Source organism: Rhea americana, unplaced genomic scaffold (assembly GCF_003343005.1).
Source record: "Rhea americana isolate MKP2758 unplaced genomic scaffold, rheAme1 scaffold_0, whole genome shotgun sequence".
NCBI classification, from domain to species: domain Eukaryota; kingdom Metazoa; phylum Chordata; class Aves; order Rheiformes; family Rheidae; genus Rhea; species Rhea americana.
Genome location: NW_028185037.1, coordinates 6,862,443 through 6,878,939, shown reverse-complemented (window position 1 = coordinate 6,878,939; position 16,497 = coordinate 6,862,443). Strand labels below are relative to the sequence as shown.

Genomic DNA, 16,497 nt, shown 5'->3' with positions numbered 1-16,497 from the left:
CCTTTGGTGTCTGTCAGCAGCTTTCATTAACAYATAACAAACCCCTCTTGCAAGAACATTCATGAAAAGAAGATCAAAGCAACATTCGTGGGTGCAAAAAATACTGGGTAGACCAGCAGAATGGGGGATTATCCTGGGAGGTTCTGAAATACACTTGATAGTTCATTGTAAATAACAAGTGTGTCGTTCGTGCAGAGCCATGACTACAAAGACTAGGATGTAGACAAAGGGGAATATCAGGTGAAATTAGAGAAATTATTTTTGCCTTAATACGCTGAATTGGTAAGGCCTCTACTAAAATTCTGTGTTTAATTCTGGCATCCACATTTCATAGGGGAMGTACAAATTATGTATAGTTTAAACATTGGTCAAGGGAAGACAAAAATGTGGTAACAGAGCAGAGATCATTTAGGGACAGASAGTTCAGACTCATAAAAGTTCATAACTAAATCTGACAGTTAGCTGTGACAATAGAAATAAGACTGTGATTCYACAGAGATGGCATAATTAATTATTTGGATGGATTAACGAAGGAGGGTATATATTCAGTATTACTTAAAGTCTYTAGGAGAAAAAGGCAGTGTTTTCCTGAAGAAGACTCTAAAGCATATTCTAGTGAGAATTCTAAAATCTCTATGCAGGGAAAATCAGAGATTATCATGTCACCRCTTATGGCCTTTAAGTCTRTGAATTATATGGTTAGAGTGTTGCWGCCTTTGAAACTGTTTGTTCTTTAATATTTGAAAGTTAGTCTGTGAATACAAATGTCACAGTACTCTGAGCAACTTTCCTATCTGATCCTGTGCRTTTGACAAGACACTCTCCCATACTTGGCTTTGAACCTTGGCAAGTATGTCTGATCTGGGAGAGGGGTTAGACGAAGAGTTTCAGTGATGAAATCCAGCTGATGTTCAAAGTGAAAATTCAGTTCCAGAGCATTCTTAGAAGGCCAGTGTGAAAGAAAACACCAGGAATATAGCTAAGAAAGCAATGGAAGTTGTATGTTGTTTGCATATTTTTCTCTTTGTCAAGTAAATCATACAGGAGATCAGAAATTGTGACTTTCATAGCTGATTTTGCCAGCTTTCTCCCTATCTTCCTAATACCCAATGCCCGTGGAAGTAAGTCAGGTATGCGTGTGGAATTCCTGAGAAGTCTTGGCCTGACGTCCTTACTGGGGCTGAACCGCAAGGCTGAATCCTTACCTGACCACACTGACAACTACGTCCATGTCGTGTGCTCAGCAGAAGGTCAGTTCCATTTGAGACTCGTCTGTTTCTGTCCCCCGTTACCAGCTTTGAAAATAGATTCCTTATCTTGACTTAGTTCTAAGTTTGAGGCTTTCACCTCTTCCCTCAGAACTGTGAGCAGGGTTTTGGAGAGGCCTACATATATGTGTATACATGTGTATGTATATATATCTGTGGCAAATATTAGACTATCTCAGTTGCATTCCTTCTCTCATGAAAGAAGTGTGGTATGCTTTGACAGTGAGTAGTTTTAGATCAAACCCCTTTTAAGCCTGGTTATCTAAGCCCATGTGTGGGATGGAAGGTGGCTCTGTCAGTTTGATGTGCAGTGRGACTCACCCTTTCTAGAGACAGAAACATTGCGTAGAGATTTTATATGCTGCTGTTCTGCAGGGAATTCAACTACAATATTAAAATTCTATATAAATAAATAACCTTGTAAGGGTTTGGTAGTCAGGAAAAAATGAAGACRGATGCTGGCAGTTTGACTTGCATTGAGCAGTTGGGCGGCACCTCAGCGTTTACCGTTATTTTTTGTTGCAACAGAGWGGTCAGCTGCAAGTTGATTGAGAGGTGTATCCCTCCAGTTTACAGCAGGGGTTTTCTGGCCGTTGGWGATGAACTGTGGTTTTTCATACTCAGCTCTTCCTTTCTGGGATAGTAAGCATTTTGATTCTTCAAAAGGCACCACAAAAAGCTGATATTTACATGCATGATAAAATGTTTCTTTGGCAGCATACTCTAGATTTAGAAAATTCATAATTTTGTTCATATTTCTAGTTCATGCCAGGTAGAAGAAGTTATCCGTTATATTAAAAATAACAACTGATCAGAGGAAAGAGGAGTACAATAATATTGTTCATTTACTTCAGCTGGTGTGGAAATGCTTAGCTGGTTACTGGCCTGTCTAAAGGTCACAAATGATAAGAGCAGAGAAGACCTGTTGTTCTTTATGTCAGGTTCGTTTTATTCCTTTAATAAATGCCCTTTTGCAATGAAASCTGCAGTCATTACGCGTACAGTGAGTATATATGCATATATCTAGTATGTGTATATGTACATGTGTCAAAATCTGATTATCCAATATGATCGGTGCARTATCAGAGGCAATGTTAACTGTTGGCAGTTAAAATATTTATTTTTGATTGTTTTATTTTGCTACTCTATTTTCTTGTCCCAATTAGTTTTACACGTTTGTTTTTAATGTCCTAATTCTTAAAGCTGTAGTTTAGATTTTTATTGTTTCTAGCTAAACCCTTTTAACAAGATTTTGTCAGCTCCCAAGGTTCCTCTGTGTAGCATCCTTGTAGYTTTGGAGTTATTTGTACATAAAGTCTGCCATATGATCTACCATCTGTAAGGTCAACAGAAGCTGTCCAGCTGTTGGAATGACTTTATTGGAGAGATGAAGTAAATGGTTTCTTGTCTATTTTTTTAACACAGTTTTGAAAGTAATACCACAGAGAAATGTCTAAGTTGAAAGGTCACATGAAAAAATGAACTCCATGAACATGCACTTTTTTCTAAATATAGTTGATTGTAAGTGTTTGTGCACTTCTAAAGAGAAGACACTTTGGACGTAGCTAAAGAAGTTGTTTATAATTCAAATTTTTGCTCAGCAGTGCTGTAGATTCACAGCCCGGTAGATAATGTTCATTCAGTCTGTAGAAGAGACTGCAGAACCCTTGACAAAGGGAAATCTGGGAAGAAACTGCCTTCTTTTTTCTTCTCTGTGYTGCATTATATGGTGATGTTGATATGAATAGGAAAGATGAAGAGTGAACTAAAATTATGTGGAGAACAATCCTGCTTTAGTTAGGGTGAATATGGAGATGGAAACCTTAGTAGCAGCCTTCCTCCCCCAAGCAACATGTCAAAAGGAGATCCTTGTAGGCTTAATTGAGCTGAAGGAATCAAATATGATTAAGTTGGATTAGGTGCTTTGCACTGTTTGCCTTTGTGCCCTGGAGGTAATCTTATAGTAGGTGTGGYAACCCTCTTGGTTTGACATCATTTCTGTAAGTTTGTGCAAGCCTAAGAAGAAATACCTTAGACTATTTACTGCTATTATATACTTATGTGTATAACCTGCATAGGATAATGCATTATTGCATAATTTTAGGTAATTTGCTGAGAATTAAAGGAAGGRTGTGGAGAAATGAGAAGCAGAATGTAGAAGGCAGTCATATGAGCAAATAGGTAGAGACATGAGGGGTTTGGTGAGGTARGGTAACCAGGGAAAACCTGGTTCTCGTGGAAGGTAGAGGTTTTTTAAWTGTATTGAGCAGCAACAGTTAATATTAAAAGCTTCTGTTTGGGAGGGAGGGGATGGTGCATGGAGTTACGGAGTGTCCTTTTACTTCATAAAGCTGCAGTCATATACTGACTTCAACCTATCTGCAAAGCTCATTGCAAGATCAGGCTCAAACTGAATTATGAATATAGGATGGAAGTGGTAAGTGAAATATGGTCATGTAAATTRTTTAGTTCAGTTGCAGGTATTTGGAACGTCATGTTATTTAAGGAAACAGTACAAYTGCATAGTTAAGACAGTGGCTTCTACTTAGTCCTGGGAAAGAGTAARCAATTACAGTTCTCCAGGAGAGTRAATATTAAAGGTTTCCYAGTGTCAGGGTAGCTTGTTTGTTTTTTGTTATGTCTCTTCAAAACCACTGTGACTATTACAGAAGATACGATTACTCTGGAGGGATTTAGATGGAGCTGTTCTTGGCACATGGATTTTATCTTGACTCTGACTTTTTACAATATATTTCATTACTAGGAGTTTGAGTGTTTGTAGTTCTGGAGCTTGGAAATTATGGTTTATTCAGAGATGAATGCTGATATCATGTAGCACTAGTGTTTCCTCAAAATAATTCCGCTTTAAACAAAAGCAGTGCCTAGTGCACCTTTTTTAGAACTCGATAACACACATCCACTTGTGAAAGAAAGAGCTCTGCAATCACAGTTTCTTTGAAAGGTTTCTTAAAATTGTTTTTCCTTTATCATTTTCAGTTAAGTGAAAATCTTCACTTTGTACATATAAAGCTCTGTTTTGGTTCAGATAGGAACATATCTTGAAGCCCATGTGGTCCATGCTTGCTTTTTGTCCAGTATGCACACAGTGACGCAGGTCATTCTTCTGTGTATTTCTTAACATTCATGCCATAATATTCCCTTAGCTTGCTAAGTTAAAATTTTATCTTGGATCTCAGTTTCCATTAGGTAACCTCTGATTTTGCATTTTGTCACTTATTGAAACAAGCATCTGCCATTTTAGTCTGCCATAAGATATCCAGCACTTTTTCACCAAATGGGAGAAACTAATGTAAATGAGGGGCCCAGCAAGTTTCAGGATCAAGGTTRTATAGATCAGATAACCATTTCTGGTTTTAAACAGTTGTCGCTCAGACACTTTTTTTTTTTAATTTTGTTAGCTTTGTGTACTTCCTAGTTAGAAATCCGAGTGTTTTCCCTTTTCTTTTCAGATGACACTGGTTGTCCTAGTAGCCAGTCAGTATCTCCAGTTAAGACTCCTTCTGATGCTGGAAACAGTCCAATCAGTTTTTGCACTGGTAGCGATGGAGACTTCACCAGAAAGAAGTTTCATGCAGGGGCAATGAGTGAAGGAAACCTGCAGGTGGCTCGATACAAGAAGGAGACAAAGACAAGTCTTGTGAAGCCCGGTAAGTATATCATCGCTCTTCTCATTTCTTTAATTATGCTCTTTAATGGAGTACTATAGCTACAGGTGTTTAGATACATTGTATTGTGCTACTTGTGACACAGCTCATGTTGATAGTATATAATTGGGTTCTTTCTGTGGAGCCACCTTTAAGGCTTGAAAACAGTATAAGTAAAGCTTTTTCATGGAAATATAATTAAATGACGTCGTCACTTTCTTTTATGAGACTAGATGGTGATGTCAAATAACAATTGAATTGAATTTTCTGCTATTCCATGGTAGCTGCACGCATATTTCACTGGGGAAAGACAGATGACTCTTTTACTATCAAAACAAAGAATTAGTCTTTTAATGGTGTTAAATTTATGGTTATATCCTGCCTACAGTTTATGCTACTGAGTTGTGATGGTTCTGGGGATACTGAATGTCAAAGCAAGGCACGATAAAGGCCAATCTAAATGTGGGAGTTATACAGACAGGCATCCATAGTGCATCATCTGAATCAGGACCATGTCACGTTGCCTCACGCTAATGAGCCACCTGGACCACCAGTTGTCTCAGTACCTGCTTGTCACACATCCAAGACTAAATATCTTGGGGTTTCATAAGCTAGTATAATTTTAATGGGAAAATACAAAGTATTTTAGTGATTCATGTACAGTCAGCTCTAGATTATAAATGGACAGGATATTTGGGCTGTTATTGAATTAATCATGGTTCCAGAGAGGGTGTTTTGACTCTTTGTGGAGCCACGTGGAATCAACATGCTTTGTTAGCTCACGTACTTCATGGCTGTAMTGTTTCTAGGGCCATTTCATCTCTGGAAACAATTTTGCTATTTTCATTCAGAGCCAGCTCAGATTTGTTTCTAGAATCAGGAACAGTAGAGAATCTGGCACAAAAATATTTCGTTGCCTTTGACATTGAAAGGGCTAACTGGATCTAACTTATCCCTAAACCTGGAAAGTTCTTCARCTTATTTCATAGTACCCATATTAACTGGGTGTTCCCAGGCTCCCATTACTCTGCAGAATGAACTATTGATTATATTTTTGCAAATCTTGTTTTCTCTTCCACTTAAATCAAGAAATCTAATGCAGGTGGAATGATGTGGACATAATATATGGCAGTCAAATCTGCAAGCATGACTTTCACAAACAATTTGTATGTGAGTAAAGTTGTAACCTAAGACAAAGTGAATAAAGGATTTTGAAAGTTTATTCTGCTAAATGGTGCTATACTTACAGAAGAGAGTTGTGCATTTCTCTTGTTAAGTAACATCATTGTTTTCAAATATTATGCTAGATCAAACTGTAATATTGAGTTAATAGCCTTCAGTATTAGTAGTCCGAAGTCAGCTTTAATTGATTCGAATCCCTGAACTGATTTAAAGAACGATATTTTTAAAAGAACTGTAGTTTTTAAACTGTGCTTCTTGTAGATAGTAGTTTTCTGCAAYAATTTGACCTATGTATAACTGTCTCTTTTCTTATCTCCATCTTCACTAAATTGCTTGGAACTTCTCAAGCAGTTTCAGCTAAATATGAAAAAGAGTAGAGGAATCAGTAAGGTTGCAAGAGCTGAAAGGCTGAAAGGAGGAAACAAAGACACTCTGAGTAGAGTTTTTAATATACTTCAGATGGAAGGAAAAAAAGAAAGTCAATCAATCCAGCTAAGTCAAAGGCAGCTTGGCTTTATGAAATTCTCTGGGCAGTTTGACATACTGACATTCTCACCCACCCATTCTGAAGCTCTAATTTGTCATCTATGTCACTTCCCTTTAATATTTCTCTATTCTTGTAGCATTCTGTATCTGTTAGTACCTCTTTACTAATTAATCTGTAAGGTTGAAAAATTCTCCAGACTTCAAGCATGTCATTCATGGGCTCTACCAAAACTCTTGGAGCAAGAGGTAGTTCTGATTTATAAKAGGTCTGATATACGGTCACCTCAAAGCACTTCAAAGTTTCTCCTTCCTATTATCTCATGCCTTTTCTAGTGTGAAGTTGTCAGAAATCCTCTTCTAGTCAATATGAGCTAACACAAGAGAAGGGCATTCCTGAAATGGAAGCCAGGAGGTAGCTGGGGTTCATTTTCTTCACTTTGGTCCACAGGGATTAATGTAATTCTCTTACTTTCCTATCTCTTGGTTTCAAGTGGATCCATACCATTTCTTATGACCTTTTTGTACGTGAATGCACAAATGACCCTGACAGGTGACCCAATCAGAAATAGTCCTTGTACAAAGAAAAATCACTAAAATTTAGCAAAACGTGGAGGGAGTAACAGAGGAGCAATAGAAGGGTGGACTGTGAGAGGAGAAGGCAATACATACATGCTGTTACATAACTGCTTCTGTTTACCTCAGCTGAATACTTCAAAGAATTGTACACAAAATATCTGTGCATAGCATCTTTCTCTCTACCAAAAATCTCTACTGATTTATGGAGATAGTCTTGGCAGAGTATTTATCTAGAAAGGTCTTGTGATAATGATTGCATAGCAGGAGCCAAATATAAAAGACAAACATCCAGTACAGCACTCTTTTTTTTTACAGTTTGACCTGTGCTACAGTTCTGTAGACGAGTGCACAAATCAGTGTGCACCTTCAGACTGCCTGCCATTTTACTGAAAATTTATCCATTTCTAGCATTGTTTTCTTAGAACATGCTGAATCTCAGAAGTAACACTCACACAAATATTTAGATAATTCAGGAAATGCCAGAGTGCGATAGCACTGAGAATGAGCCCTTGGGACTTTTGTAAGCTGTTCTCAAGCTCCAGCATTTTTTTGCAACTCCAGCAATATAACTTCATCTTTCTTTTCTGTGATTAAAAATACCAAATATAGCATAGCTTTCTTTTCTCTAGCAGCCTAAAACATCATTTTATAGATCTAAGTCTATATTCAGCTCTCAAAGTAATAACAGACTAGATTTGGAATATCATTCATAATTTATGATGTCTGCATASTGAACCATACTTAATCCTAGAATGCATCATTGCTGCGTCTTGCTAAACCTCTGAAAGTTTTATGATCATAGAAATGTTATGCATTTGTGATAGGTGGAGATATTCTACATTAAACCTGGATCACAGCAATGTTATATTTCATTTTATTTCAAAATAAATTTCAAAATGAGATGAAAAGACCAAATTGACATGATCACTTAGCATTGGCTTAAAATCTGTCCCAGAATTTTAGAAAGAATCCCTCTCTTGAGTGTGATTCGTTTTTTGCAGTATTAAAAGGAACAAAATTTGTTGCAGAAAATGGCTCCAGAAGAAAGACATACAGAATACTTGATTAGCAATAGTGCTGCTTTTGACTTAAGGTGCTGTACTGAGACCTATAGTCTCTGTAAATGTATAGGGAGGAACATGATCACTTCATATATTCACATTATTCTTCTAATCCTATGGATGGGATTCCATAGGATTCCACCTGCAGCTGATGTCCAAATCTTATTAAGGAGAGTGGGAACTACTTTGCTTTGTTGGACAGTCTTTCTTCTCTTATTCTTTGACTTCCATAAGAATGCTCAAAGTAAGCTGGAAATTTATGATTAACTTACAGTTAAACACAGATAAAGAAAGGAATCTCAGGCGTGAGTTGTGTCAATAACTTTTTAAAAGCTTGTAAGCTTAAAGMAACACAAAGCTGTATGTGGTTTTAAATGTCTGTAATTCTAGAATGGCACCTGATCAACTGACTGTGTTCTGCATTTCTGACAGGAGTTCTGGTCTTTGCTTTCCTGCTTTTGGTGTTATGGGTCGCAGTCCAATTTACTGAATGATCTGAGTGAGGTTTGTGTTGGAGATCTCTCACAGAGTCCATTGAATGGCTAAAGTTTCACGTGAAATCATTAAGACGTGAGACATTAAGACTTTTCAGACGTGTTAAAATAACTATTTTCAGACCTTTATGGGCCTACAGAGTAGAGATTAAACACTGCTGCATTAAAGGAATCCTAGATGAGCAGCAGCTAAGGTCAGCCGCAGAGTTCTTTAAAGCCTGGCTGTTCATCATTCTCAGCTCTGTTCAGTGATAACCACCCCAGGCAGCAGCAGACTATACAGAAAAGTTCTTCTCTCTGACGGCTGGTAAAACATTTGGCCATCTGTTACTGAATCTGGCTAAAATAATAGCACTTTGGATTATAGTGCAGTTGAACTGCAATGGATTACGTTTCAGGAATGGTAGTCATTTAGAATTCAGACATTAAAGCTTCATTCTGTTCAAATTAATAGGAAGATCTCAGAACATTAACCACATAGACCACTTACCTTTGTTGCCAAGGCTTTTATTCCTTTACGTAGTGCATTGCCCAGATCTGTTGTTCAGAAGTTGCAGTGCACACTTTGTGATCTTCCTTCTCCATGTTTARTATCTGTGTACTTTCATAATCTGATTTCATAGAAATAAATAAAAGTCATCTGAAAAATCATYGGTTAAAAATGTCATTTAACTTTCAGTCATAATAAGTAAAGTTGTATTCAGCGCATGCTGCCATTACGGTCTTTTCAACTTCTTCCTGGTATTCTTCTCAATTCGTGAGTGAATAAGTCTTAGGGCAGGATGTCCCTGTCTAAACAGATTAWTTTTTGAAAGTGTTAGGACTCTTAGGGTTTTTGGAAGTAACAGGTAGAGCAACCTGTATTGGCCTTAAATTGTTTGTGAGCACTGAAAAGGTAGTTTAATGTTTTAAAACCAGAAATGGTTATCTGATCTTCTGTTGTTTTTCTTTTCTTTTTTTTTTTTTCTTGAATACTGATTAGATTCCTGGAMTACTGAGTAACCAGAAACTTACTCTTCAGCTCATCTTGTGCAAGGCAAGAGCAGTGACTAGTAATCCATTAACGTAAAATTGACAGATGAGATTATCCATRTTACTTGCATATATCTAAACATATCTGTATTTTAATGGCAAAGTCACCTTATTTGGTTGTTTCAAAAACAAAACGTAAATTTGCTGATTTAGCTTATGTTACTGAGACCTGRCTTTACAATTTTACAGATCCTTTGTCATTGCAGAATCTCAATTTGGTAAGATAAAGTGAGAATAATAACATCCGACTCAAACATATATCTGTATGCGTCACTTAAGAACGGATCAGTTCATGTAGAAGATCTGGGAGAAGATTGTCTTAGAGGTAGTTCTGGAGATAACGTTTACTCTGAAGAACTTTATCTTTCTGATTGGAGTTAGATACAATGACAGGATTTTCTTTGTTTTACCTTGAGAAGGACTGATAAAATATAGGCAGACATGTTTTATTGATGCATGTGTACAACATTGTATCTTGTATTCGCATAACTTTTGTTCGCTCTCTGCACCGAATGTCTGCAGACTGTGCAGAATTATTCCCGTTGTTCAGGAATGAAGGTGCAGAATGCAGGAACAAAGGTACAGAACGTGCTAACTTGACTAGAGCCAACCTCCTGCAAAGAGATTCATTGTTCTKTGTAACGATGAGTTGTACTTTTACCTCTTACATTGAAATGCCTTTTAAATGCTGCTAATGTAATATATATGCAACTACATTCTAAGGCAAAGTCACCCTGTTTGTTCTAAAGATTAAACAGCAACAAAGGTAGGTATTTGATGGTAAAAATTTGCCTTGGCTGATCCCAAAAATAAATCGGTATGCTTCATTTTAAAAGCAGCTTCATACAAAAGTGAAGCTGATGACAAAAACTCAGTATAATGTATCTCTCTGCTGTCACTTATAACCCACATTCCGAGATTGTACTTTCTTTGAAGGGGGGTGGAATTAAGAAAAAGAGTATGTCAAAAACAATTAATCCAGTTGTAAATGCAGGGTTTAATTGCCGTACAGTATGCTCCCATCCTGCAGTCAGTCATAACTTTACATGTGCARTGAGGATGGGAAGATGGGTGCTTTCATTCCTTGGAGTATTCAAATAATTAAATATGTGGCTAGTATCAAATGTATATAGATACTGAAATGAGGAGGTGAGCTAAATCTGATTCAGTGTAACTTAAATACTTGATCTTACAAAAAAAAATGTTCTGAAGATAGCCTGAGTGAATTAAATTGATAACAAATGGTGGAATATTTTGCCTGTAACCATAAGTAAGACTCTTTTTTTTGTCTCTCCTTAAATTATTTAATAAGAAATAATTTGGATATGACTATTTATAAGTGTAAAGCATAAATTCTCTGAATAGTACAGAAGAGTTTGTAAGTGAGAACAGGAAGAACAAAGCCCAGGTTCCTTGAGTAACTTAAACTTGATAAGGGTGGCTTTACCTTGAGCACTGATTTTTTTCTTTTTTCTTTTTAATTCTCTGAATAGTACAGAAGAGTTTGTAAGTGAGAACAGGAAGAACAAAGCCCAGGTTCCTTGAGTAACTTAAACTTGATAAGGGTGGCTTTACCTTGAGCACTGATTTTTTTCTTTTTTCTTTTTTCTTTTTTTTTTAAGCAATTCAGTGTTTGGAAAGGAGCAGATGGGCAGTGGTCAATTACTTGTGCTTCTGGAAGGCTTTCCATCTGCTTTTTAGAACATCTTCAGGGCAATAAGGGAGGGAGTGCTTGAGTATAGGTCATTTGCCTTGGATATGAGTACATGCCTTGTTTCACTTCCCTACCGTATCTGACAGCAGACCRAAGGCAGACGTCATGCCCATCCTAGTATTCAAATCTAATGATATGCAAAATTTATTTCCTGAAGAATTTTGTGTCACTATTTTCCCTTTTTTATAGCTAGACTTCGTAATTTTGAGGGGAACAATAATGTTTGAGATCTTCTCTAGCATTGAATCTAATGAATACAGCTGTGGCAGTTTTTGACCTTTCTCTTGTTTATTTTTGCTTTTCTCCCCTTTCTTGACTCTTCATTTTGAGCCTACTCAAAATAGCTGCTGATGATTTTTTTTTTAAGTAAGTGTTTCCAGATAATACATCTGTTTGCAGTGAGCCCTCCTGCATATTTTACTGATGGGAGCCGTTTTAATTTCACGTCAGTTGCTATGGAGCTGTGTAGATTTGCTTACTTGACCTGCTAGCACAGGGAGTTATTAAAGACTCTGTCTCCATGGATACAACAGTACCAGAGTATACTTCACAAGGAGATTAAAATACACATATCTCCCTTCAAAAGAAAAGATGCAGTGTTCTGGTACAAGTCTGTGCTGTTCTCAGATCTTACACCCTAGGACTAGCATGGATATTAGCACTCTGCCAGGGCTTTGTGTCTTGTAGAGTTGCTGCTTTAAACCTGAGCAGATGACCGGGCAGCGCCGTGGAGACCGCTGTTTGCTCCCGGTCCTGCCGCGCGCTCCGGAGCGGTTATCATCGCTATGGCAGTTCTGGAACGAGTCCCGCTCAGTTGGGTCAACAGACCCAGCAGAGCCAGCACCGGGGGGCTCGTCTGTCTCGCGTAACTCACTGAGCACGTGTGATGTGGGAAGAGGTGAGGTTTGAATCTACAGCTCTCCTTAGATTATTTTTGGTCTGGACTACAGATGGGRTCTGACTGTCTTTCTGTGGCCTGGGGACTTGAATTGCTTACGGAGAGCGGGACGGTTTAACAGGTGAATCTGTCCTGTTCTGGTGATTATGGAGGCTGTTTCCAAGGTGAGCGGGTGGGAGCTCATGGTCCTGAGCCAACCAGGCAGAGCAGTGATGGGCTGTAGTTAGTCTGGCCTAACTTTCACATCTGTAATCTAGCTGTAGTTGTTTCTGCCTGAGCAATTTAACTAAGGTCCTGCTTTGGTTCAAAGGACATAAAAGTAGTAAGATCAGTGAATCTAGCGTGCRACTTTTCTGACTAACTGTAAACATTTACTTTAAAAGAAGATGAATGAACTGCACTCTCTGATTACACTGATTAAAACTGTATTGACTAAACATTGGCCCGGATATAGGTGCCTACATTAGAGACATCTCCAGTTAGTGTGATGATTCCCACCCACATCTCCTGTAGCCTGCAAGAGGTCTCCAGCAGCTGTGCTGTTAGCATTTATTGGAGCCAAGCTCTGTCTTTTTTTGTATGCCTTTTTTTTTAATAGAAAGGAGGTTCAGTCTCAGGTATTTAGTTGCAGAATGAGGCTTGTGATTGAAGATCACGCTTGGAAGTTGATGCCTATCTCTATTTAGGTCAGTAGGTCTRATTAGATGCCTTTTCCTCTTCTGTTCATCCCTGATAAGCTTAAGCATTTGCTGTTTGTCCTGTTTCTGAGGACCGCTGCTCCAGGTGCCATTATTACGTGGAGAAATGCTGTGTCTGATTTTGTACTGAGAATTTCATTGGTCAGCAGGACAGCTAGGAGTTCAGCATTGCAATGCTGAAGTATTTTTAGGAGCTAACCCAAATAAATTCTACTGAAGTAAAAAAAGTACTCTATAACTCTAACAGAGAAATATTTTGAGCAAAAGACTATCGTAAAGTTTTTAAAACAATGTTACTATATCACTATTTTTTATTTTTGGATTTTATATGTATTAGATGTAAACCTTGAATTTGTTCAGACTTCCATGTATTGCTATGGACAACATGTTCAAACAGCCAAGTACTTCTTTCAAACATATGTAGCAGCTACACAGTGTTTTGACTTCAAAGTGTTYCGTATTTTTGAATCTGTATGTACAAGTCCCTATTACATTAAATTGGCCCGAAAAAAAGATTTTTCAATTCTGCATCACAAATTTTAGGATTCATTAGCTTCTAAAAACTCTTTCAGGTGCTGCTTTGTATACTCAAAAGCAGTTAGTGATTGGGAGGTAGACTCTCAAAACATATGTCTCTTACTGCTCAAAAGATTCCCAGGGCTCACCAAGTTCCCAGACATTACAGTGAAAAACACATATCTAATACAGAAGCTAGCAAGTGGCAAAGGAAAACACAGCAACAGGGTTTTGTTGTTGTTTGGTGGTGGTTTTTTTCTGGAGGAAATAGCAAGTGAAGGACAGAGGCCTWAACCGCACCTGTCAAAGATGAGTAGCTGCTGACTGCTGGACTGGAGGTACAGACTGCCCACAGTCAAGAGCCAYGGGCACAAATCATCTTCTGGAGCTCGATACCTATGTCGTTTCTCACGGAAAATAGAGAGACCCCTGTTACCTTATTCAGTAAGGAAGGGGGAAAGAAGCTTATATTTAAGAGTCTGTTTCTGCCTCTGTTGGAYGATGGACTTCAGCGCGTGTGAGAAGAGTGCCCTAGTCACCAGGCTGCTGGTCTGGGGGGACTCACAGAGCCATTTCCCATGGAGGCTGTTCTACTTTATGTAATTAACTGTTTTATCGGGGATTTGAAACAGAGTTCCCAGAACACATACCATAACCTCTTTCTCTGGCCCATTAATTATCCCCATATTGCTCTAGATTTACATAAAATGGGACATGCTTCTTTAATGGGAAGCTCTCGCTCTAGGGTGCTGTGTGCACTGGTCCTTAAAGTTGCTCTCTGACCGTGGGTGGGCTGTGTTCAAACTGCCAGGGGGTTCAGATATGCGAATTTTTTGAGGAGTGCCACAGCCACCAGGCTGCTGCATAGRATGAGACACATGTGCCATCACATCATCTTTTAGCTCCGAATGCCTTTTGGAGCAGGTCTCCTAAAGAGCTCTGAGACATGGTCCTGGGTCAAGAACAGGCAGCAGCTGAGTCCCAGCGTAAGAGTGGCCGCGGGGCTTAGGGCTCAGAGTTGAGGCAGGTGTGGAAGATGGCAACAGCTGTCATTTTTAGTCAAAAAAGAATTTTATATATTCAAGCAGGTTTTCTACCCTCTGTTAATTCAGAATGGAATATGAGGTCCTCTGCCAAAATAAAAAARARAGAGAGAGAGAGAAGAGAAGAAGAAATTGATGCCGTATACACTGCACGTACTTAGTATTTGCTCTAAAAGATATGTGAGATAGAATATGCTATGCAAATTTGTGTATTTACTCCAGTGAATTTTCTGTTTCGCCTGGCTGTTTTCTGTGGTTTTCAGCCTGCTTCACCTACATGTAAAGAAATACTGTGCATACATAAGAGGCCATTAGGAATCTTCCCCAAGGAGACTTCTTTTTGTGCTCTGCTTTTAAATTGCAATCTCTATTATTTATGTCAATGTTTAAAATAGCTTTCTGATTCCCCAGTTACATTAAAAGTATTCTGAATATGTTCCAGCTAAATTTTACTGTGCCCAACTCCCACCAACCTTCAGTTTTTATTTCAAGTGATTATTCATGAAATAATATGYACCACAGCAAGACTCCTATATTGATATTGTATTGTTTTCTACACAATTTTCCAGCTGCATTTCTCCTCTCCATGATAAACACAGTGTTGCCAGTATTTCTTTTTATCTTGGAATACACAAATTGCATTKCCTTAATCTTCCTTCATAAATATTGCCCTGTAATCCTATTATCATTATTGTTGACCTTTTTTGGATTTCTTCCAGGTTATTAATGCCTTTTTAATGAGAATCTTGGGACTTAAACTGTTTTCTGAGCAATGTTTACTGAAGAGTTGATAGATTATTTCCTTTTTTTATTTTCTTTTATATGTAGGATTTCTTTTTTGCCTGACATCTTATTATGTTCAAAGTGGAGTTATGCAAATAACTGATTTGATGGTTTGTTGCCAAATCAAAACAGTAAAGAAAACCTCTGTTTCAGACTGAACAAAGACGATATTCAAACTAGAATTAGAATTTATGTTTGGGAGAGTTTTAATATTTTAGCTCCCTTTTAAAAAGAGAAGGAAAAACTTGGCAGTTTTCAAAATGAAAGCATCATTTCAAACAAAAAGTCTAAGATTCTGTTTTTCCATTTTCTGGCCAAGTTTGGTTTCAATTCCTAAATTACCAACTTTCAATGCTTGGCAAACTGAGTTCTTTTTATGACTAAATAATTCTCCTAAGAGTATTGTTCCCTTCATACTGCTTACTTGTATCAGAGCAGTACTGARTGGACATGTCAATCAATTCTTTGTGTTTTTGTATCTATAGTTACAAGTAGGTACTGGAAGTTTTAGTCATACAGATCTCAATTACTTGATTTCACTGTGTTATAAAGACATCATAAATTGATGATAATTGGAATAAAAAATGGCAGCTCAACCATAAACACTTAAACGGACCTTTGCAGAGAGCTGTGGCATCTCAGGCTCTTGACGTGGTGAAGGCATGGTATTTACTTGCTCTCATGTACATAAATACTAAAATACTGGTGAAGTTCTGTTTTAGACAGGTAAGTGTCATTTCGATTCCCACTCTAAATTACTATTCTGAGTGGAGRAAGAGGCTAGGATAGAGGAGAAATACATTTCCTGTCCTTGTTCCAGTAGATAAAATGAAATAAAAAATAAGAACTAACAGCTGGAAAAACAAATGGATAAAGTCTCCCTTTTCCCAGCTGAGTGCCTAAAATTTTAGACTGTAGGGTTTAGTTTTCCCCGGTCTGTTCCTCTGTCGAATGCCTCGGTGACGGCCAGTGGAAAGTGGGACGTCTGTGGCAGAAGTTACATGCAGTCGTCCAGCGGGTCGGGGCGGCTGGTGGAGCGGGGCGCTGTGGGGAGGCCGGGGCTGCTGGGCTCCCCGGCGTG

At 38.1% G+C, this 16,497-nt stretch overlaps 1 protein-coding gene across 1 annotated transcript in view; it reads left to right on the top strand.

Moving 5' to 3' along the window:
- Positions 1 to 1,229: 1,229 nt before the first annotated feature.
- Positions 1,230 to 16,497, top strand: part of SYBU (syntabulin) — a 36,522-nt gene continuing 21,254 nt past the window's right edge. Inside the window, exons 1-2 of the mRNA XM_085299442.1 lie at positions 1,230 to 1,250; positions 4,705 to 4,936. Coding sequence (XP_085155568.1) covers positions 1,230 to 1,250; positions 4,705 to 4,936 — 253 coding nt within the window. The remainder of the gene's footprint in view (positions 1,251 to 4,704; positions 4,937 to 16,497) is intronic.